This window comes from Paroedura picta, chromosome 8, assembly GCF_049243985.1.
Source record: "Paroedura picta isolate Pp20150507F chromosome 8, Ppicta_v3.0, whole genome shotgun sequence".
NCBI classification, from domain to species: Eukaryota; Metazoa; Chordata; class Lepidosauria; order Squamata; family Gekkonidae; genus Paroedura; species Paroedura picta.
The window spans coordinates 71,641,198-71,664,390 of record NC_135376.1 but is presented as its reverse complement, the minus strand read 5'-3'; the positions used below and the strand labels follow the sequence as shown (position 1 = coordinate 71,664,390).

Genomic DNA, 23,193 nt, shown 5'->3' with positions numbered 1-23,193 from the left:
TCCATACAACTAGAACAGGATGATGCTCCAGTGGCATCCTGAGTGACTTGGTCAAACAATGCAAGTGAAGACTGGTTAGAATCACAGAGCTGGAAGGGACCCCCAGTGGTTAACTACGTTACATTAAATGCTGTTAAGAAAACCTACTCGCTTTCAGCCACGCTCCACTCATCCCACGCATGACTCACTAAGGCTAAGCGCACAGAGCAGCAGTCCAATCATGAGCAGGAGAATTTTGTTGTCTTGAAGGCGCGAGGGTGGGAAATACCTGAGGGGGGGAGCCAGAAGTGGGCGGGATTTGGGGCAAGGAGAGTCCTGGTGGAGTCTGAAGCTAGGGAGGCCATTCTCGAAGGCAGCCATTCTCCCCAGGGGAGTTGATCCCTTTGGCCTGGACGTGAGTTTTTTCCAGGAGACCCCCCCCCCGGTCCCACCTGGGGACTAGCCTCCCTAGGGAGCGTGCCACCCTTTCGTCCAGGCGTCGCAGTGCTGGCACCGCGTACCTCCCATAGGGGATGAGTCATGCCGAAGTGTTGACCTTTCACTTTCGTTACTCTTCTTCCGACGAGCTGGCCCGAAGGCAATATGCGGCAGCTGCTCCTGCTCCTCGTCCCCCTTCTCGGCTTCCTCCCTGTAAGTATATTTGCCGCCACTTCCCCTTCCCGCCGTCCCACACAAGCTCGTGGACGCCCCCCCCCCTCCCAAGGCGATTGCAAGGTGGCGGCAGGCGAGACGGCTCCGTCCGTGCCCACTTTCTCTGCGCGCTCGTCGCCACGACGCGGCAAAACCGAGTTCGAAAAAGGTCCAGCGGAGCCGGGTGGTTTGAGCGGAGCAAGCTTTTGAGCAGTATTCTGCCCCGCTCGAGACGCTCTTGGCCAGCCGAGACAAGAGCCTCCGACTGGATGGGGGAATGCTGATCAAAGCGAGTGGTTTTGCTTTTTCTGTGAACAAACTGCAACGACGAAAGGTACTTTACAGATTTACCACAGGGAAGTTTCAAAAAGTAGTTGCCTCACACAGGTCTGCTGTTGAAATCAGAACAGGAAGCAAGTAACGGTGACTAATTTTATACTGACAGTTATTCAGGGTGGTTTCCAGACTAAAGGGTGTTTTTGTTTTCTTCGCAGGGGGGGGGGTATTTTTAATGCTTGAAAAATTAAATGTGAAAAGTTGCAGGCGTGGAAATAAACGGGCACCGTAGGGAGAAAGTCTTGGCAATCTTCTAGTTCTTTCCATACATGGAGTTTTCTGTATGATGCAGACGACATTGTCAGCTATGCAGTTGTGTCCCACTCTTAGCGATCCAATGGGGAACATTTAAAAAACTCCCTTGGAGTTTGAAAGGCGAGAAGAGCATACTTCTTGGACTCATTTCATTGACACCCCATCTTTCCTCCCAATGGGGATCCAAAGAAGCTAACATAGTTCTCCCCACAGCAGCCGGGTAAAGTTAGACTGCAACACTGTGTGAGAAGAAGAGTTGGTTCTTATATGCCCCTTTTCTCTACCCGAAGGAGTCTCAAAGCAGCTTACAGTCGCCTTCCCTGTCCCCTCCGCACAACAGGTGGGTGAGGCTCGGTCAGAACAGCTTTATCAGTGCTATGGCGAGCCCAAGATCTCTCAGATGGCTGCGTGTGGAGGAGGAGTGGGGAATCAACCCCAGTTCGCCAGATTAGAAGTCCACATTCCTAACCACTACGCCAAGCTGGCTGTCCTGGCCCAAGCTGTAATGGCCAAATAGAGAGTCCAACTTGCGTATCCCTGACCCTTACTACATCACTCAGCCTTTTTCAACCTTTTAACCCTGGAGGAGCCCCTGAAATGTCAGCTGGCAATGCCTCTCAGCCACACCCCAATTAGTTGCATGTCACCAGGAGTGACATCACCACCTGCATTAACAGGTATTCTTGAGGAGGACTGGGGGTGGTGGTTGGAGAGACAGGATATGGCTTAAGGTGGGAGTAGCCATGCAGGCATGGAGATCCAGCTTGGTGTAGTGGCTAGGAGCATGGACTCCTAATCCTGCAAGCTGGGGTTGATTCTCCACTCCCCCACATGCAGCCAGCTGGGTGACCTTTCTGACTTTTCTTCTTCTTGCTCTGAGGCACACAAACCATGAGAGAACTCACTCATGCGTGGGAGGGGGGGAGCAATGGAAGCAGCCAGTTCCCTAGCTGGGTCCCTGGGGGACCCGTGATTGGGAATCCCTGATCTAGCTCATATATCAATTGCCAATTTTTTCTCAAATGTCCAAATGTACCTTCTGGTAATGGGGGGGGGGGGGACTGCTGGCTGTGGGAGACTAAGGCAAGAAAGGTTTGAGGGAAAGTTGTCATATAGATTCTCCATTGTCACTGTGAATGCAATAAGTCATGTGGAGAATCGTTTCCACGTGGAAGGAGCCTAGAACGGAGCTGCTTCCTATTCAAGAATGCATCCTGCTATAGGCAAGCTGCAAAGAAGGCAGAAGGTAAAGATACAGACTTTGGGAGGTAAATTTGAAAATATCACACTGGGGGGGGGATTCACTGAGTATTCTCAGGAAGTATTATAGTATGTTTCAGTATTATAGTTACAGGTTTATAAGAATAAGACTGTTTATAAGAAGTGTGTCAGGAAACTACAGTGGGCGCATGCACTGTTGTAAATGCAGCCATTTCCTGAATTGGGTAGAGGATTTTTGTTGTTATTGTGGTAAACTTTTTGCATTGACTGGTGAGACGGCTTGATGCAGTTCCTGCTTGTCTTGGCTATAACCTAGTGTAAAGTAGTTCTCAATGAAAGCATGGAAGGAAGGGCTAAGCAATTTGTGGTAGGCCATCTGCACACTACAATTATTCCCAGCTTGTTCCCTCAGTATTCATCTTCCCTTTAAAAATTAAGAGAAATGTTAGGTCTTGGCAAAAACATAGAGGCCATATTAGAATATAGCCATTCCAAGCTATTCAGCAAGCCCAAGAAATCAGAGGAGTTTCACTTCTAATTTAGAATAATATTCTATTTTTATATTCTACTATTTGCTTGTTGACTCTGGACGGGTAACATCGGACTTAAAAACAATCAGTAATATATATTCAAGAATTATACATTTAAATGTAGGTTTTAAAATTATAAAAAATGTCTCCTCTTTACAGTTTAAATCTTCCTGAGGAGAGTTAGAAGAAGGGCTTTTTTTAATATCCCACTTTTCACTACCCAAAGGAATCTCAAAGCGGTTTACAATCACCTTCCTTTCCTCTCCCCATAACAGACACCCTAGGATATAGGTGGTGCTAAGAGAGCTCTGACAGGACTGCTCATACAGAACAGCACTAACAAGTCTGTGAGAAGCCCAAGGTCACCTAGCTGGCTGCATGTGTTGGAGAGGGGAATCAAACCCCGCTCATCAGTTTAGAAGCCTCTGCTCTTAACCACTGCATCACACTGATTAGTCGATGCTTGGTAGTTGGATGGATGGATTTTAAGGCAATGGAGTATCTATATGGCAAGTTTTCCTCATACTTTTCTTGTAGATGCATCTGAGCTCTAATATTTTTATTGGGTTTTGTTTCTCCCTTTTTACTGGCCTTATTAAACTGTGATTGGAGAACTGAAAGCTATTAGTACATTTTTCAAGATTAAAATGATATGTATCAACAACCTGACCCAGCTCCAGTTGCATTCTTTTTTCTATGTGGATCTTAATGCTCGTCCACATCAGCTGCATGTGTCCATCATCTGTACTAGCTCACAGACAAGCTTTCCATTATTTCTCTGCGTGCAGAAGATATCATGGATCTCCCTTCCTGGATGCTGCCCTATACGTTTACTGTCAGGAGGAGCAGCAGAAATTGGCTGTGTGTCTTGCCATATTTTGCAAAAGTATGTTCTTCCTCTAGCTTGCTATTTCAGTGGAAACTTGCTATTCAGCCTATAATCCTCAGTTTGTTGCAGACAGTACTTTGACTCTTGACAATCATTCGTAACTTTCTCTTCTGATGTACAATGTCAGTAACCATAAAGCCAACGCACTGCACACCCCCCCCCCTTTGCATTGAGACTTACTGAGGCTATGGATTTTGCAATAGATCTATTTATTTATAGTAAAAATGTATATAGTTCGGCCACAGTGGAAGCATTCAGCAAGGCTTTTGATACATATGAAATACAGAACTCCATAAAAACATTATTCAGTTATCCCCCATTTTTCTCCCCAGTGTGGGGGGGGGGATAGGACTCCAAAGCAGTGTGTATAATTTTCCTTGCTTCAGTTTTATCCTCACAAAAACCTTGTGAAGTAGGTTAGGTTAAAGTGTGTGACTGGCCCAAGGTCACCTAGCAAGCTTCCATAGCAGAATGGGGATTTGAACCAGAGTCTCCCAGACTTTCTTAGCCCACAACACCATCAAAAGAGAGGAAGAACAGGAGCAATAAAAATAAGCATCCAGGTGGGTAGCTGTATAGGCTTGGAGCAGTAAACGAAGTTTGAGTCCAGTGGCACCTTTAAGAGAAAGTGTAAATCTGCGTATAAGCTTTCCTGAGTTTGAACACTTCTTGCATTGAAACAAGACTTCCTCAAGCCTGATGTATAGGTAGAAAGAGGGACTGTAGTTGCCAGGAAAGGCTAGTTCGTGTCAAGATGCATAAGTAACTGAGCGATAGGTATAGCTAAGATTGAATTAAAGCAGTTGGTAAGACTTGTGGATAGCAGTAAATTAGCATACAGATAATAAAAGAGTTAAGCACAGATGTATATCACTGGAACATCCTGGAGGGCTCATATCCAGCCAGTGCTGCAGCAGCTGCATCGGTTGCTGGTTGTGGCCCGGATCAGGTTCACGGTTTTCGTATTAACCTTTGAGGATATCTACGATAAGGACCCCATTTACCCGACCCCATTTACTTGCCTGATTATGCCTCACCCCCGCAGAGCTCTTCACTCTGCAGGAGCTGATTTGCTGGTTGTCCCTGGCCTGAGGGAAGTTCACTTGGCCTTGACTCAGGCCAGGGATTTTTCAGTCCTGACCCTGACCCATGGAGCTTTTATTCCAATCCCAGGTCGATTCAGTCCCTGCCATCTCCACTAAATGCGATTTTCATTTTGATTTTCTCTTATTTAAATTTTCCCTCTGCAACAAACATGATTGATCCTGAGTGACCCTACCTTTTCCCTGCAATATCCTAGAGTGAATATAACCCTCAATATTTGAAAAATCGGTATGAGAAAGCATGCAGAGCTCTGCGTGTTCCGAACTCACAGCTGAGCTCTGTGGTAGAGATGTCCTGATTGACCAGGCTTCAGTTCCTCATTCCCAGGCTGCAAGCTTTCCTTAAACGGGAAGCCCTAACTTTTCTCAGCAGAGGCTTCAGAAGCCCTAACTTCTCTTGGTAGAGATTTGTATCTTGGTTTTTTTCTCCCTTCTCTGCTGTCTCCAATCCTCTCCACCACCACCACCCCTTCAAGGAAAGAAAGAAGGCTCCTGCTGCACTTGGCTACCCCCTCCCCTTCTGAGCTTCCCTAACCACATGCAGAACACTTTTCTGTTTCAATGTGGGTGGGAGAGGAAGATCCGAGTTAAAATTGATCTGGCTTCAGCAGGATCCACAATAGAATAAACAAACTAAGTGCAGAATTAGCCCTGGTGGAATGAGCTCCAGGGTGAGCTAAGGGCCCTAGTGGAGCTTTTGAAGTTTTGCAGGTCCTGTAAGATGGAGCTCTTCTGCCAGGTTGAGGCTGGGCTGGTTAAGATCTGGGCTTCTCCACTTGAGCAAATTAGATTGGTCCGACTCACTTTGCGCCCCCCCCCCATGGTGTCATCAATCTGTTTGAGCTTGAGGGAGGTTAGCCACTGCTGTCTGGAAATGGCTATGTTTTAGATGTAATGTGGTTTATGGTTTTATGGAGAGTTTTAATGTGTGGCTTATAAACTGTTAGCCGCCATGAGCCAGTTTTGCGGGAGTGGCGGGATACAAGTTGAATGAATGAGTCCAGTGGTACTTTAAAACCAACAAAGTTTAATTCTATATATGTGAAAACTGAGTGACTTAGAATATGTAGCAAGATAAGAATCCAATATCTCTGGGGGGCTCCATTGACCTGAGTGTTGGGTCTTGGCAATGGGTCCCCCCAAGCATGTGCAGAGTATCACTGCTTTTGAGTAATTCAGCAATGCCCCATTCCAATCTGCTCCTGAAATTCCTTTGGAATAACATAGCTACTTTGCGGTACCCTATTGAGTGCCTTGGAGATTGAAATATTCTCCTACAGTTTTCTAAGTTTTGTGATTCTAAATGTCAGATTTGTGTCCATACATCCTTTCTAACATTGTATATGCCATTAAATGCCAACAGTGCCCTTCAGTTCCCTACATAGACCAAACAGGTCAAACCAAAGGATAAATGGGCACAATATTGATACACCTTAGTAGCAGTCTAGGGACTCAAGATGAATAAGAAGCATGCGTTAGCATTCAATACGATAACATTCCTTTTCTCTTCTTCCCCTTCCACAGGTGATTGCTGCTGGACCATCTCATGACAATTCTGTTCCTGTGATCCAGTGTGACCTTTGTGAGCCTGGTAGGTATTGTACGTTTGTAGAGTTGGTGATCAGAAATAGAGTAGAGCTGTTGTAGAAGAGTCCCTCAATAATACTTTTGGTGCCCTGGATTTTAGAAATGAAGTAGCATGAATTGTGCTGTACTATCTGTGAGACAAAAGAAACCCTAAAATGCACAAAGAATCAAACGGTTGTTGATATTTCTATACAAGGTAACCTCTCAAATATTTTTTCTCCACTTTGTATCCTCCTGATCATCTTTTAGGATGGATTTTGTAGACAGTGGCTTACCAATAGCATGCTGTGAAAATGGGTGAGAGGAATTTTAAGTACAGCTGTGGTTACACATAGAAGACCGTGAGTGCTGCATTGCCATCATGTGTTTATCATTGCTAGAAATTAGGATTTGCCTGAAACACCATAAACATTAACTTCTTCTAGAAGACATTTTTGGCTCAGGGTCTAATCATAAGATCGCTGAAAAAGAAGGCTCTACAGTTTTATTCTGTCAGATTCGCTGTATTACAAAGATAGATTCAGGTGGTTAGCTGTGTTGCTCTGAAGCAGCAGAACAAATTTTGAGTCCAGGGGCCCCTTTAAGTCCAAGAATATACCCCGAATAAAATGTTGGTCTCTAAGCTGCTACTGAACTTGAATTTTGTTTTCCTGTAGTATAAAATTCAGTTTGTGTCTATTTATCTGTCTCTCTATGTAGATAAATATCTATATCAGGGGTAGTCAAACTGCGGCCCTCCAGATGTCCGTGGACTCTATGTAGATGAATATCTATATCAGGGGTAGTCAAACCCCTATATCTATATCATCTCTCTATGTAGATGAATATCTATATCAGGGGTAGACAAACTGCGGCCCTCCAGATGTCCGTGGACTACAATTCCCAGGAGCCCCTGCCAGCGAATGCTGGCAGGGGCTCCTGGGAATTGTAGTCCACGGACATCTGGAAGGCCGCAGTTTGACTACCCCTGATCTATATAGTCTTACTAGCATTTGGGTAACATACTTCCTAGAACTGTTCTTAGAAAGTCTGGAGGAGTAAGAATGATTCAGGAAATCTGATATGTCCAATGGGATCCCCTTCAGACACATACATACACTTATGCTTTAATTTTATTTGCAGGTAGGTTTAAAGTAAAAAATTGTACAGCATCTGAGAAAACAGTTTGTGAAAAATGTGAAGAAGGGAAAGAGTACACTGATCATCCCAATCACCACTCCAAATGCAAACGGTGCAACTCTTGTGACTCTGCGCATGGTATGTTTGAAACTGATCTTTTTAAAAAAAATTACAATATCAGGCCAAGGGGAAAACATTTTATGTGTCTTTCATTGCAGAAAGTTTAATCCACAATGGCCCATCTGCAATAGTGTCATAAGCAGTACAGAGAACAGAAGTCTGTGACGTGCTTGAGCGTGAGGAGGAGAGTCCCTGAGTGTGGCACAGAGTCAGGCATGCACTTCTGTTTGTCTCTGAAGCATTGTGCTGCTGCCTTTTCCCGGGACACTAAAGCAGGGGTAGTCAACCTATGGTCCTCTAGATGTTCATGGACTACAATTCCCATAAGCCCCTGCCAGCATTTTCTGGCAGGGGCTCATGGGAATTGTAGTCCATGAACATCTGGAGGACCGCAAGTTGACTATCCCTGCACTAAAGGCAAAACCACCTCAGAGGCATGGAAATGTGATCCATTGTGCGCTGACACCATCTCAATTCAGATTAATAATAGTGCTCTTGCACTTTCAAAAACACTGTTGTCCTACTGTTCAAAGTAGCAAACTAATGTTTTTATGCAGACTTGAGGAATTCCTTGAGTGTGCAGAAGCCACTGTTTCCTCTGTGGGTAATAACGTTTTATTGCCCTAGTGACAGGAATGTTCTCATCAAGTCTGTTATCAGGACTGACACACATGCACAAAGAGAGAGGAAGAGATAGGAGAGGGCAGGAGGGTGTGGACAGAAAAGAAAGAATAACATTTGGAGGTTGATAAGGCATATAGACAGGAGGAGACAGCTACAGCTGGATTGGGCTGAACCCCCGGGAGTGTGCAAGATCTCTCTCTCTCTCTCTCTCTGGGGATCTGAGGTGAATGGCTGTAAATTAAATAAATACACCATAAGCTTCCAGTACTCTCTCTTCCAAAGGGAATCCAGTAAGCACTAGTATCTGGAGCTTCTCACTACTCATAGACGTAACAGTATAAAGATAGCTAAGCAACGAGTCTAAAGGGGCCTGAAATGAAGTGGTACAGAAAGTGACATTTCTGTGCATACATCTAAATTCCCATGCCATTGACATCTGCTGTCAGGCTGATTGCTGTAGACCCTGGACTCTGCTGGAGAGGATCAAATGAGATTCTCTTCCAAAAAAATGAAAAGAAAAAAGCGAGTAAATACGTTCTGTGGTTGCATTGTACTGCACCAAACTGTGCCTGTTTTGTTCAAGGCCAGCACTGCACATATCTGAGCATGACTTGTGAGTGAAGACTAGTTAAATATCCCTGGGGGGAGGGGCAAAATAGCTGTTTTATTACAACGGAACTTCAAGAACAAGCTAGAAAGGAAGATTGCAGAAATGCAAATTATTACAACACTCAAAACAATGGCATACCCTGGACTCAACAAGGACATAAGTTTTATCTCACTATGCATGCTAACCTTATTCTATTTGGGGCAATGTGACTATGTTAGCAATATGTAATGTAATTTTGAATTTAACTCTGTGGTCTCAGGACAAGATAACTTGCCAGCACAGCTTGTCACTTGTAGGGATGCTTCCACACTTGTGTGTAGATAGATAGGGCCAGCAACTAGTTTCTTTTAATTATTTCTTTTCACATCTAGGAAAGTGTCTGCCATTAATTACTTATGTGGACAGTTTTATTTCTCCAACTATCTTCAAAGCCCGTTCCTAAAAACGGTACCTGAAAAGGTCCCCTCCCCTGGCCCATGGCCAGGCAGCTTAAGGGGGCTTTGGGCCACAGCTCGCAGCCAAATCAAGTGGGACGGGCGGGGGCTGGGCAGCTTGTTAGCAGGGCCGAGACAGAACTCCTGAGCAGGCAGTCAGCAGGCCAGGAAGCCCTGGTGAGCAGGTCCAGCCTAGCAGGCCAGGAGGCCCTCATTAGCTAGCCCCCCACCACGACCCTTTGCCCAGGGCCCTCTTACCTGCTGCTGGCCCCAGGCACTGAGGCATCTGAGAGCAAAGAGGCTAGAGTCCAGGTCTGGAGGGCGGGAGCCACAGGGGCAGGGCCAATCAGGGTAAAGTTGGCTGCACTCTGATTGTCCTTATTCCAACTTGTACAGCTGGACACATCCCAACCCCTAGGCTGTTTCAGAAATATATAGAGGAACAATAATATTTTTGTGAACTACAACTGAACTCAAGAGGACTAATTAGTTGTGTTAGCAAATAATTATCATATGGCATCATATGGCCTAATTTGGGTATTACGACACAGTTTACTAATTTCCCACAAGTTGCTTTTGCCTTATAGCCCCACAGTTATGATGGCTTTTCATTTAGTTTGAGGAAGAATGCATATACTTGAAAGCTCACGCCTTGAATAAATCTTTGTTGGTCTTAAAGGTGCCACTGGACTCTATTTTTGTTGTGCTACTTCAGACCAACACGGCTACCTGCTTATAACTGGAATGCTTTACAAATTTACTATATTCAGCCTGTTCCAAGCAGCTCTTCTATAGAGTTCCTCTCAGTCAGGAATAAACCTTTTTCACTTCATCCCTTATGCTGTCAGCTTCTCTCTGCTACTAATTCTTTGTCTTTTTTTCAAGCCTCATTCTTTCGACATTCCATCAGCCCTCACTGGGAGAGGCAGAACCAATGCAACTGTTAATAAGTCACATAAGCTGTGGGAGCCTCTGGGAAAGGCCAGAGCTTTCATTCTGCTTGGTGTTGTGGTTAGGAATGCCAGCTTCTAATCTGGCAAGCCAAGTTTGATTCCCTGCTTCTCCTCCATATGCAGCCAGCTGGGTGACTTTGGGCTCGCCACAGCACTGATCAAGCTGTTCTGACCGGGCAGTGATATCAGGGCTCTCTCAGCCTCACCCACCTCACAGGGTGTCTGTTGTGGGGAGAGGAATGGGAAGGCGAATGTAAGCCACTTTCAGACTCCTTCAAGTAAAGTGCCATGTAAGAACCAACTCTTCTTCTAAAATAGCCTCCCTCATCCATTTTGGTAAACAAGAGAGATTTTTAGCACTTGAAGGAGGACAAAGTTAATCTCGTCTGATTTTCTCCAAGTGTTTGAGAGTTCTAAATAACTTTCTTTCAAAGTGGAGTATCAGAGTCACATGCACTAATAAGGAAACACCATTGAAAATTTTAGGCAGCCTTTGGAAGAGAGCCAATGACTGATAACTAGACTTCTTTCATTAAGTGACTCTAATACTTTACAGCTCCTCCTTTGGAGCTTTTATTGACTGCTGTACATATTTTATATGTGTTAAAAACTGGTTAAGAACTAGACCATTCAAGAAGACCCTATAAGGGCTGAAACATGTCGCTCTATTGGTTCACATAGAGCATTGCATACTGGTTTGCAATAGCCTATGGGCTGGATATAGGTTTTTAATTTCTAAAAGTTGTTTTTTAAAAATTGTGCACAATAAAAGTAATATAATTTTAACAATAATACAGGCATTGAAGTTTCGAAGGTCCTAACTGTCATCAGTTGGGTTTTTATGGTTCCAGGGCTACCCTCATGACCTGCGACTCCTTAGAAAGGGAAGTGTCAAGGATCACTCCCAGGTTCCTGGCACAGGGCACAATGTTAAGCTGAGCTCCAGTCAGGATGGGTAGATGTGCTTCCTGGCCTGCCCGCTTCCTTTTCAGCCACAGGACCTCTGTCTTGGAGGAGTTGAGTTTCAGGCGACTGTGCTAGAGGCACTCAGATACAGCTTTGAAACATCTGGTTAATGGTTCCGGGGAAGGGGATCCAGGCGGTCGTCCATGAGGAGATAGAGCTAGGTGTCATATGCATACTGATGACAGCTCTGCCCCAAACTCAAGACCAGCTGGGCCAGAAGGCACATGAAGATGTTAAAAAGTGTGGGGAGAGGACCATCCCCTGGGGGACTCCACAAGGGAGCCAAAAGGGGCGTGACAACTCTTCCCCCACTGCAACCTTCTGTGCCCCATTCTGCAGGAAGAAGAGCAGCCACTGGAGGGCTGTCCCACATATCCCCATCACAGATACATGGGACAGATGTAAAGAAATGTATTTTATTGTAGCCGTCAGTGTTTGTATTCTATTTGACGTATCTTATTAAGGAGAAATAAAGGCAATTGTGACCAACATACAAAATGGCACATAATCAAGCAGAGCATCCACAGAAAGTAAAACATGCTACCTTCTCTTTGCTGTCAGTGAGATACAAGGCACTTAAACAAGCATCCCTCAGGTTTCAGTGGAGCCTGAGAATATCTTTGCTCTCCTGAAGTATGGCCATCAGCCCCTGCCCAATAGAAACAACCAAGTCCTTTCTAAAAGAATAACCTAACAACACTGTTCTATTTATTTTAGGTTTCGAAGTGGAAAAACCCTGCAACATAACCCAGAATATAAAATGCCGTTGCATGCATGGCTATTTTTGCAATTCCTCGAAACTGTGCGATCATTGTGAACCATGTACAAAGTAAGTCACGCCAGGGTTCTTCTCCTTCCCCCGCTTTCAATCTCAGTGAGATTTCCCCTATTCTCATTTTTCTTGTGTGTTTCTGTTGCTTCATGGTTTTGGTTTTGTTCCATATGTGTTTTTTCTCCCTCAATATAACATCACTATGTCCCGTACAAAAATCTGCAGTTTAAATCCGCAGGGAAATATGCTAAGCATAAAGCAATGTAATATTGAATCCACCACTAGAGGGAATAGAACATGGGGAACAGAAACAAAACCACAAAGCAACAGAAACACACAAGCAAGCAAAATGAGCATGCAGAAAAACCCAGAATGTCCGCCTGGGAGAGAAATGAACCTGAGATTTCTTTCTGGAACCTGACAGCTTCTGCATCACTCCTGTATTCTGGGTCCTGTAAGTCCTCTGGATCTACATTCCAAAGGAGCCTTGTTTCCATGGTGATGAGTTCAGAGGCACTTGCCTTTGCAGGATACACGGGTCTTGTAGCACCCTCATTGGACTGGGTGACCTTCAAAGATTGGGCTGAAGTGTAAAGAAAAAAGCGTAAAGAAAAAAGAGAGGAAATGTCTCTGACCATAGGCAAAGGATAAAACAAGTGGGCAGGATTTGGCATAGGTAAGAAACTCAGTGGCATATAATGCTATGGAGTCTGCCCTCCAAAGCAGCCATTTTCTCGAGGGGAACTGACCCCTGTCACCCGCAGATAAGCTGTAAAACAAGGATCTTCAGGCCATACCTGGGGACCATCATCCCTAATTACAATTTCCAAGCTTATTTTAAGCAACATTCAAAATTTCATAAGCAACAGAGTAATTCAAAAGAAAATCCATCTAAACATCAGGAAGAAGTTCTTGACGGTTAGAGCTGTTTCTCAGTGGAACAGGCTTCCTCGGGAGGTGGTGGGTTCTCCATCTTTGGAAATTTTTAAACAGAGGCTAGATAGCTATCTGACGGAGAGGCTGATTCTGTGAAGGCAAAGGGGTGGCAGGTCACAGTAGATGAGCGATTGGGATGTGAGTGTCCTGCATAGTGCAGGGGGTTGGACTAGATGACCCATGAGGTCCCTTCCAACTCTAAGATTCTATGATATGTAGAGAGGGGGAAACTATCTATTTACTCCTTTGCCATTTTCTTGCTGGGGAGGAGCTGCAAATAACTGTTACTTCTGCTGAGGAAAGCTTTCAGCAGCAACAACAAATGGGTACAATTGAATCAATACAAAAGGAATTCCTATGCAATGGACCACAATGCTTGCAATAATAATCGAGTGTGAAAGAAAGTCCTTTTTTTTTTAAGTACCAGATCAGACACAAAGTCATGGAAGCTTCATTGGTTTCCCATTATGCAGCAGCACAACATCCCGATAATATTTATTTTTTTGCAATTTATGTTTTCCAGTCTCATCTTTATAGCCTTACAAATGTTATCAGAACACTTATACAAGAGGCTAGGTTCACTCATCACTTAAGATAATTAGCTCCAGAGGAACTTAATACAGTTCAGGATTTGTCATGTTTCCGATAAAAATTCTTCGTTTGAGAAACAAGTTTTTCAGATTCTTACGTAGGGCCATTGTGTAGTTTTATTAACAGCTTTGGCTGTGGTTTTGACTTTTTTTCTGAGAAGGATTTTTCTGAGAAGTGTTTTTTGGGCACTTACGCACAAAGGAAAATTACTTTGAAATTGTTTGGCTGTTTTGGTCCTATATTGGTGATGAGCTGATTTTTGATGGTCCAATGTAGTAGCACACCACTTGGAATATTTTCAGTTTAATGTTCAGTCAGATGGCCTGGCTCCTTTAAGTAGTTTGACAGCTTACAGCTGATTGAGTGCATTGCAGGTGCCTTGTTTGTTCTTGCATTCCATAGATAAATGTGTTTTTTATGAACCAACAACTTGATCTCATAGGAGACCTGTGCTGGGCTACAAAAGATCTGAAGTCATGGTGGTAAGCCATTTGTGGCCTTTGCACTGTTATTTATTTGCTTTTGTATTGGAATTTGTATTGCCTCACCTGACTGTGTTATTGTATTTATTTCAGAACGATGTATTAAAAACGCCCATTGTGGAAATCACGGAAGCTCTAGAAAAACCTTCGTTTATGTGTTTCACTCATGTCAGTTTTAAGTTCTTGTTACCAATTTGCGTTGATATATTTCATTCCTAGAAAAATATTGCACCAAAAGTCTACAGACCGAAATGTCTGCATTTCCACTTTCTGTGTTGTGAATGAAATTTCCAAGCAATGTTATTTTCATCTACACTGTTAATAGAACCTTCAAGCAAAATAACTAAGACCGTGTTTTTGAAAATAAGGATTTTATTTCACACTTGATTGTTATGGCAAGTTTTGTGGTCCATTGCATGGGAATTCCTTTTGTGAAGAAAGCCTCCGGACATCTGTGTCCCACCCAGCCCCACCCTGTGGAAGTGATTGTTCAGGATTGACTTTCTCCAATGAGAAAACAGTTTTTTGAGGGTAGGATGAAAATTATTATCTCTCTGCATGCCCCCATTCTCCTCATTGAGGAAACTGCATTTACTAAATTAAACATGAGGTGGCAACGGATTACAAAGTTGGCCCCTGAGGAAGGCCTTGTTGGCAGTTCTAGACTGGAGGTCTTCATACGGGAGCATCTATAAGCTTACATGAACTTTCCCAAGGTCCTATTGGCCCTAGCTCTGGCACTGTAATATAAAGGGCGTTTGGCTCAGGTGAACTGAAGAATCAAGTTCCATTAGTAAACAGATGGATATATCTTGATTTGTTCTCTTTAAAGGCTGTTGAATCTTTTCATAGTTTTTGAATAATCGCTTTTCATATCTTTTCTAGCTGTGAAGGTGGCATAGTTGTTAAAGAATGCACCCGAACCAATGACACTATCTGTGGTAAAAAATGTAAGTTTCTAAACCTCTGAAATAGGTTATGATTACAGGGGAAGAATTGCATTCAGATATATAGAAAGCTATACTCATGATTCTTTCGACACATAAATGCACCATTTTTCAGCTTGCCATTCCAAATTTTTATCCTTGTTATCAGTTTACTCTGGCCATGTGAAAAAATGATGTGCTGAAAAATAACCCTTTGATAGTCAGTCCCAGACTCTCCTAAGGCTGAGATTTTGATTGGCTCCCAGAAGTCAGCTCATTTAGGAACATAGCAATTTCCTTGCTAAAATAATCCAATACTCTTAAGTTTCTAGCGATGGCCATCTGTGAACAGCAGTGAATTCTAGAAATTATAGTAATGGGTTCTGTCCTATAATCACAAAAATAATACTGTTGAATGACATCTAGGGTCCATGTCACCCAACTTCCTGTTTCCCTCAGTGGCCAGTAAGGAAGGCAGGTTGTGGGGAAGGGAAAGGCCTTTTACAAATCTTGTTAAACCTGAACCTCTATACCAATACTGAGATTCAGGGGATTCAGGATATACTGAATCAGTTCAGGTCTATTCAACCCAAACCCCAAATAAGCTGAATTTTTGTGTGCATATTTCTACGTACAACTGGGCCATGGTAATCCTAGGTAGAGGCGGGGGAGGCAGCGAGTTTAAGAGATAGGTGCAGATGAATGTAGGTTGCCTGTCATGTGGGAAATAGGTGGAGCTACCAAATCCAGGTTAGGAAATTCCTAGACTCCACCCTCCAAAGCAGCCATTTTCTCCAAGGGCGCATGATCTCAGTATAGACCCTACTTGGTAGTAGGAAGAATGCATTGCATGCAAAACTGAGGAAGGACTCCCGTGGTTTGAAATGGTATGGTACTGGTAGCTTGTTTGTCTTTTCTATTTGCTTTTGTCACAGTAGTTGGCCAACTCACCTATTCTGTGTAATATTGTTCATGTATACTTAGTGATATTATACAAGATTAAATTGCCTTTGTAAACAATTGAGATATTTGAGGTCACCCTGTTAACGTGCAAATCTCCAGTTGGGGGCTAGAGATTACCCAGGATTGCTATTGCTATCCAGATGCAGAAATCAGTTCCCCTGGAGAAAATGGCTGTTTTGGAGGGTGGTCTCTATGACGTCATACTTTGCTGGGGTCTCTTAACTCCCCAAACTTTTCAACCCCCACCCAAATCTCCAGGAATTTCCAAACTTGAAGTTAGCAGCCCTAAGGGAAGCTGTGTTTTGGGAGATATATTGTGATTCCAAGAAACCTCCAGATTGGCAGCCCTAGAAGGAGAGGAACAAGGGAGACTTTCAGGAAGGACAAGAGGAAACAGTTTTCTGTTTGTTTGTTAGTAGTATTTTTTTGCCTAACTTTTGGAACTTTTAGCAGAACATTTGCCATGGATAATTGGGACTGTCGTTGTGCTTGCTTTGTTCGTGCTAGCAGCCATAATATGGATACTTTGTAAGTCCGTATCACTTTTCTTAAACTTTTCTCAGTTCTTATATTCTAAACTCTTATTAAAAAAAAAAAAAACTCCTCCATTCTCTCTCCTCATAATTATAATGCCCATAATACTGTTTATGGACAAATGTTCTCAAAATCTAGGATTTAGCATTCAGAATTTCTGATTCTTTTTCCCTCCCAGGGTTGCTCCACCCCATGGGAGGTGGCGGGGGGGGGGGGGGTTGCAGGCAACTCCCTCCTACAGGGAAGCCAGTGTCATGGTGACAAGAGTGAGAGAGCTTTCAAGGCCTGGCAACTCACTGTTTTTGTGTCTCTGGCCACAACCTTGCTGCAGGCATGGCTAGGAAGTGGAGGCTTTCAGGAGTCACATGGCTGAGGACTGGGGCCGAGGGTGGTTTCTGGGTTGGCCAGGGAAGTATCAGCGATTTCATTGGCCCCTCCATCCTCTTCAGTTGCTGGCAGCATGCGTGGCTTTTCAGCAACCCTCTTCCAGCAACCCTCTTCCCTCTCAACAAGGTTGTGTTGGTAAATCTAACTACTGAACTACTGAACACAAATATCAGGTCAAGACTAGTGTGTATGCTGTCAGCTGTTGTCAGTCCCAAAGAACTATTTTGAAAGATCTATAATCTAGTAAAAAGTTTCTTATGGCACTTGAGCAAGAAATCATACATGGCCTTGAGAAGAATCTGGTGGAGCAGGATGGATTCTGCCTCATACAAAGCTTACAACTATTCACAGTCTCACATTTGACACTCCACAGCTTGAGCAGTGATGGCACAGCACATACTTCCCACTCTCCAGAGCTGCAAATCTTAAGTCACTTTATATGGGCCCATGGCCATGTGCAAGCCCCTTGATCTGGCAGTTAGGGGGAGGGGACTTATGGTGGATATTACGTCACATAATCTTACTTCTTGCAGGGGGCAAAGAAAAGTTCAGGTCGAAGAAGCCAACCCCAGATGAGCAGAAACCAATGGTGTGTAGCATTTCTCATTCAAATGCGATTCACAATGCAATTAAGGAAGACAACAAGACAATAAATAGGAGATCATTGTCAATGCCAGACTTTGACAAAGCATTTTCATTTTGCTATTATTTGAGATATCTGTGCAGTGATGATAAAGTAGGCATAGGTTTAGCCACTACCAGATTAGAAGAAGAAGAAGAGTTAGACTTTTTCTTTTCTTTTTTAAAATGCTGGATAGCTCCAGCCTTTATTTAGTTTAAGAAAGAAAATAACAGAAAAAAGAAAGAACAAAAGATTATAGTTCCATAATGAGTCAGTTCACCCTATTAACATATTTGTTAATACATATATATATACCTATCTGGCTAAATATTAATACATATTTAGTTAATACATATATACCTATCTGACTAAATATTGTAAGAAATACCCCCAATGTGAGAAATACCCCCAAAGATTCTATGATTCCATTAACTAGATTAGTAAGCTTTGCCATTTTGGTCAGTTCTTCCAACTTTTCTATCCAGTCCGTTATTTTTTGTATATCTTCTTGTAAGAGTTGGACTTTTCACTACACGAAGGAGTCTCAAAGTGGGTGACAATTGCCTTCCCTTCCTCTCCCCTCAACAGACACCCTGTGAGGTAGGTGGGGCTGAGAGAGGTCTGAGAGAACTACTCAGTCAGAACAGCTCTAACAGGACTATGACTGGCCCAAGGTCACCCAGCTGACTGCATGTGGAGGAGTGGGAAATCAAATCTGGCTCGCCAAGAAGCCACTGTCCTTAACTACTACACCAAGCTGGCTCTCTTTGGGATTGCAAAGAGGTAGCCATGTTAGTCCGCTAACACAAAATGAAAGTTAAATGTCCACTTAAAGATTAACAACTATCAATATGAGCTTTTGGACTCATTGCTTATTAACAGACTAGGCTCCTAAGAGCGGGCTTTGAAGGGGGCCGGGAAGCCCTTCCCCCCCTGCCCCAACAGCAGCGGCGGTGTTCCTGGGGGTGCAGAGGTGGCATGGGCACTCTGCGGGCTGGGGGAACAGTCCCCCCGTGGTCCAGCCCTGGCGTTTTGGCGAGGCAGCAGCCCCTTACCTGGGGTTGTTTGGCGCGCAGTCCTGCGCGGGGCAGTCTGTTTGCGGCCAGTCAGCCGCTTGTCAGCGCGAGGCCTCCTCAGCCCTCCAAGCGGTGGCACATGTTCCCGCGGCCCCGGGCGTTCCCAGTGACGGAGCATTGCAGCGCAGCATCGTCCATGCCTGGGCAGTGACGGGCAGCGGCCTAGGCCATGGCAGCATCCCCTTGGGGCCAGGCCATCACTCCTTGCCGCAGTTTCCTCCTCAGGCAAGGAGGCGGGTGCCTGGTCCCCCTCAGCTGGCGCTCCTGCCGTGGAGGCAGCTGGGCGAGTTTGGGGCCTGTGGTCCAGGGCCAAGGGGCCAATCGGGAGGCACCCTATGTGTGCCTACAGATTGGCCCCTGAGGGTTTTCTATCCCGGACAGCCCACCCCCCTTAGTGATTTATTTAGTGTACAGATTCTAATCCCTAGGTATGTATTATGTTTGGAACACATCCCAGCTAGCTTTGCTGTGGAGCAGTCGCCTCATTTGTTAACTGCATCCATGGTTTGGCCCCCCTCACATACCAAAACCTGCTCTGATGAAAAGATGATGCCATTTGATCAGTTGCTTCAGAATTTGGCCAGCTATAACACATTGGAGGCAGTTTTGTTGGTTTGTTTAATTCTCATGCAAGTTGAGAAAGCTTGGTATGCCCTTCCTTGTGGCATCAGATCACATACCTTTCAGTCAGCGTGTACTCAGGACCCATTTTGTGCTTATATAAAGTTCATACACATTCAGTTCATTCTAAGGGTGGGTTCATGTCAGAAAACAAGGGACATGATCTTCTACAATGCAGAGGAGAGGTGTGAAATAGGATATAAAGAGGACCCTTTTGATAGCAGCTTATTGTTGCTTAGAAATTAAAGTGAGAAACAAGATTTGGTAGAATGTTTTTCATTAATCAGTATTTCACTTCATCCTTCTTAGGAATTGGAACCTCTAACTTACCCAGGTAAGAAAAAAAATGTATTTTTGTCTATTTCTATCAGTTAAGGCCAAACTACATGTTTCACAGTAGATGCAGGCTGTAGTCTCCCAATGTATATTTTAATGTAAAAACTACTATGAAAGTTTGCGATCTTGAGCAGTACAGTGTGTGTTGTGGAGGTCGGAGAGGGGGGGAAATGTAAACCTTTTCCCCTCTCATCATTTTCCTTTCAAATTTGTTCCTGGCTTTTCCTGGGAAACTCTCTCTGTGCTCCCTTGTTAGAGAGCCAAAATGGAAGCATTAAAAGTTGCTGAGTGAACTTTTTTCAAGTGGCAACTACCCTCTTTGCTCATGATGGAAACATTTTTTTTCAGTCATGTGTCAGTCCTTTCACAGGATTCTGTCAGTTGGACATTTTTAGAAATGGAGTTGTTTGTTCAGATTAGAAAGCTCACCCTGTGCAAATGATTTCTTCAGAGAACAGGCTTCTCTCTTAGTCACTGGATATTAATGTATTATCACTTTGTAATGAGGAGGCCATTACACCTTTATGCCACTGTGCTCCCTCCATGTAAAATCTCAGGTGCAACACGATGAGACAATGCGTTTGCATCATCTTTTGGAATGCTCTGGTTTCTCTACAGATCGTATAAGTGTTTTGCCCTTTGTAAGTGGGGTAGCCAAGCCAAGACTGTGAGTGAGTGTCTCCAAACCTTTGCTCAAAAGGAGAAGTCAGCAGGGTGCAATTTCTCCCATCACAAGAAGACTGTGATAGGGAGAAATACAACAGGGGACACCCCCACCCCACCCCCACTATGCCATCCCTTAAAACTGTGGAGGCCTCTTTGCTTATTTTGCATAGGCCTGGTGTAAAGAACGTTGTAAGCTACTTGCAATGAGGGGCAGCCTATGCATTTAAGAATAATTTAAAAAACCCAAACAGCATAGTGAGCTGGCTCCAACTAGTCCTGGCAGGATGGTTGTGCTGATTCTGACTAACTACAGTAGCATTCTATTCTGTCCTTTGTTCTTTGCAAAGTTCCCTCAGGAGTGACTTTTTGGGGAATGCAGGGGTCTGCAGTAAGAAAAAAAGGGAAGGTACAACGTTTAGTCCTTGATCCCAGCCACTGGAGATAGACATTATCATCGCTGCTTTCTATTCATTACTTTCATTGTACATTGGAATAATGTGGATTATTTCTTTGTGTCCCCGCACATGTCATGTCTTTCTAGATACTGACTTGACACCTCACATCAGTGAAATTGCGGAGTTGATGACCTTAGAACAAGTCATGAAGTTTGTTCGGAAACAGATGCTGTCAAGTCCTACCATAGATAGGATCGGTATGAATAATATGCACGATGTTTCTGAGAAGAAAATACAGCTACTTGAGAGCTGGCACCAAGAGAATGGGATGAAAGGTGCTTATGGAACTTTAATGAGAAGCTTGGTAGACCTTAAGATGCGCACCCTTGCTGATAAGATTAAACAAATGATGGACTCCCATATACAGAGCAATGCCAAGTGTTCATTAAACCATGAATGTTTGGTAGAAGAAAACCCCAGCTGTTGAAATCCAGTTTTTATGCTATCAGTTAAGAATAAGTTACTCATTCGTGCTTTATGGACAACACCTGCCTGCAATTTGGACACTGAAGGTCACAGCATATGCAAAAAGGCCCTCTGTTCAGCATCATAGAGAAGGTAATTTACTGATCTGCAATAGCTGGTCCAGAAATTTGGGCTTGGGTGCTATCTATAAAGTGATCAATCCAGCTCTGTCTCCTAATGGATGGCCACCTGGACTCGCCCCCTGGAGACATCTGCCAGTTGTTTGGAATCAGTGGCAGTTGCGATCAAGCAGAGCCGTCTGAAACTCAACCCCTTCAAGATGGAGGTCCTGTGGCTGGGTAGGAAAGGGCCAAGCAGGGCCAAGCGAAACAGACCATTGTCTTGAAGTAATTCTTTAGTCTTCTTTAAGTAATTTACTTATTGTTATGGTTAACAAAAAATATGCACATCTGACAGGCTTCTTTTTCTCTTCAGTTGGTTAATTTGTTTCAACAATCTTAGTTTCAATATTACTAAGATAAATCTGGTCAAAATACACTTCTGTTTGGTTAGCTTCTTTTTGACACACCGTGTCTCTGACTTACAGAGGCAAATATTAGCAGAAGCATCCACACTTTCCGTCAGCTTCTTCTAACAGAGAAAGATGCAACACCAACTGTGAATGACATCAACTGTCACTAACTGACAAACATAACCATTAGAATGTTCAGAATGTTCCCATCATTCACCTTTCTAGCATAAAGCAAGTGTCTTTAGTGTGTTTTATTGAATTTTGTTGCTGTTTACATTGTAAAGAGAGCCAGCTTGGTGTAGAGGTTAGGAGTGCGGTCTTCTAATCTGGTGAGCCGGGTTTGATTCTGCACTCCCCGATAAAGCTGTTCTGATGGAGCGGTAATATCAGGGCTCTCTCAGCCTCACCTACCTCACAGGGTATCTGTTGTGGGGAGAGGAAAGGGAAGGTGATTGTAAGCAGCTTTAAGACTCCTTCGGGTAGAGAAAAGTGGCATATGAGAACCGACTCTTCTTCTTCTGTAAGCCACCTTGAGTTCCTATATGGTAGAAAGGCAGTTAATAAAGTTTTCAAACAAATAACACTGGTCTCTTGTATTCCCTCCTCCTTATGAAATAACATTATAAAAAGGGCTTTGAGGACTTTTTACTGCTCAGAGAACTAGAAGGAGGGAAGCAATGAATTTAACCTTTTAGTACCCTGACTCGACATTTCCATTTTTAAAATCAGACTGTTCCTTCTCTGAACTTTACCATGTGATTCTTTACCTAACACTGATCTATGTGGTCCACACAGGACCTGAGAGTAGAGATTCAGGTGAACTCAGTTTTACAGCTTTTTGCTATGGTTTGCGAGGATCTGTGAATTAAAGAGTGTTAGTCAAACGCAGAAATCGTAAGAAGACTAGAGAGAGACATCTGACACATCCATAGCTCTGTAGATATGGTGGGACAAAGAAGGAACAGCAAGCCTGTTATGTCCATTGTGAATAAAAGAAGATAATATGGTCAGGGTTTAGTCAACCAACTTAGGTCTGGACTGAAGGTCAGAAAGGAGATCCATTTGGTGCAGGATCCTATCTCTGTTTGGAACTTGGCCCCTGTTCGTGTCCCAGGCCTCCCATTGAGGCACAACCCCCTTCAGAACCCTTACCATTGTTAGTTCTCAGTATTATTCTATCATATCATACTGGAAGTCTGTTGGCTTTGATTCAACAAAAAGAGAAGGGAGCAAGGCTCAAACAATTTAAGAAACTCAGGTAAACTTGTTCACTGCTCACAAAGGAAGAAGTTGCATGGATGGAAGCACAGACTTGCACTTCTTCTCTTTGCACGTCTAAAAGGTGTGCATGTGCATTAGGTTCCCCTCATTTTATTTGGTTGGTGCTATAGATCCTCAGCTTTGAAGGAAAATGATTTGAAATAAAGAGTTGTTGAGTTATCTTTAGACGGAATGGACTTTCCCAAACAAATGCCTGCTATGAAGAACAACTTTTTATGAGTCATTCTTTCC

The 23,193-nt window shown here is 43.7% G+C and overlaps 1 protein-coding gene across 5 annotated transcripts; it reads left to right on the top strand.

Annotated features, from left to right (window-relative positions):
- The first annotated feature begins 306 nt into the window (after nucleotides 1–306).
- Nucleotides 307–22,262, top strand: FAS (Fas cell surface death receptor). 5 transcript variants are annotated; one of them, XM_077350355.1, is made up of 9 exons: nucleotides 307–630; nucleotides 6,489–6,559; nucleotides 7,678–7,808; nucleotides 12,095–12,206; nucleotides 15,044–15,108; nucleotides 16,498–16,575; nucleotides 17,502–17,557; nucleotides 19,597–19,621; nucleotides 20,831–22,262. In XM_077350355.1, the coding sequence occupies exons 1-9, from the start codon at nucleotides 583–585 to the stop codon at nucleotides 21,169–21,171; spliced, it is 927 nt and encodes a 308-aa protein (XP_077206470.1). In that variant the 5' UTR covers nucleotides 307–582; the 3' UTR covers nucleotides 21,172–22,262. The 5 variants fall into 5 exon arrangements, with proteins under 5 accessions (XP_077206470.1, XP_077206471.1, XP_077206469.1 ...); XM_077350356.1 differs by having other exon boundaries at nucleotides 6,489–6,848; nucleotides 7,674–7,808; XM_077350354.1 differs by lacking the exon at nucleotides 307–630 and adding an exon at nucleotides 706–964.
- Nucleotides 22,263–23,193: the final 931 nt, after the last annotated feature.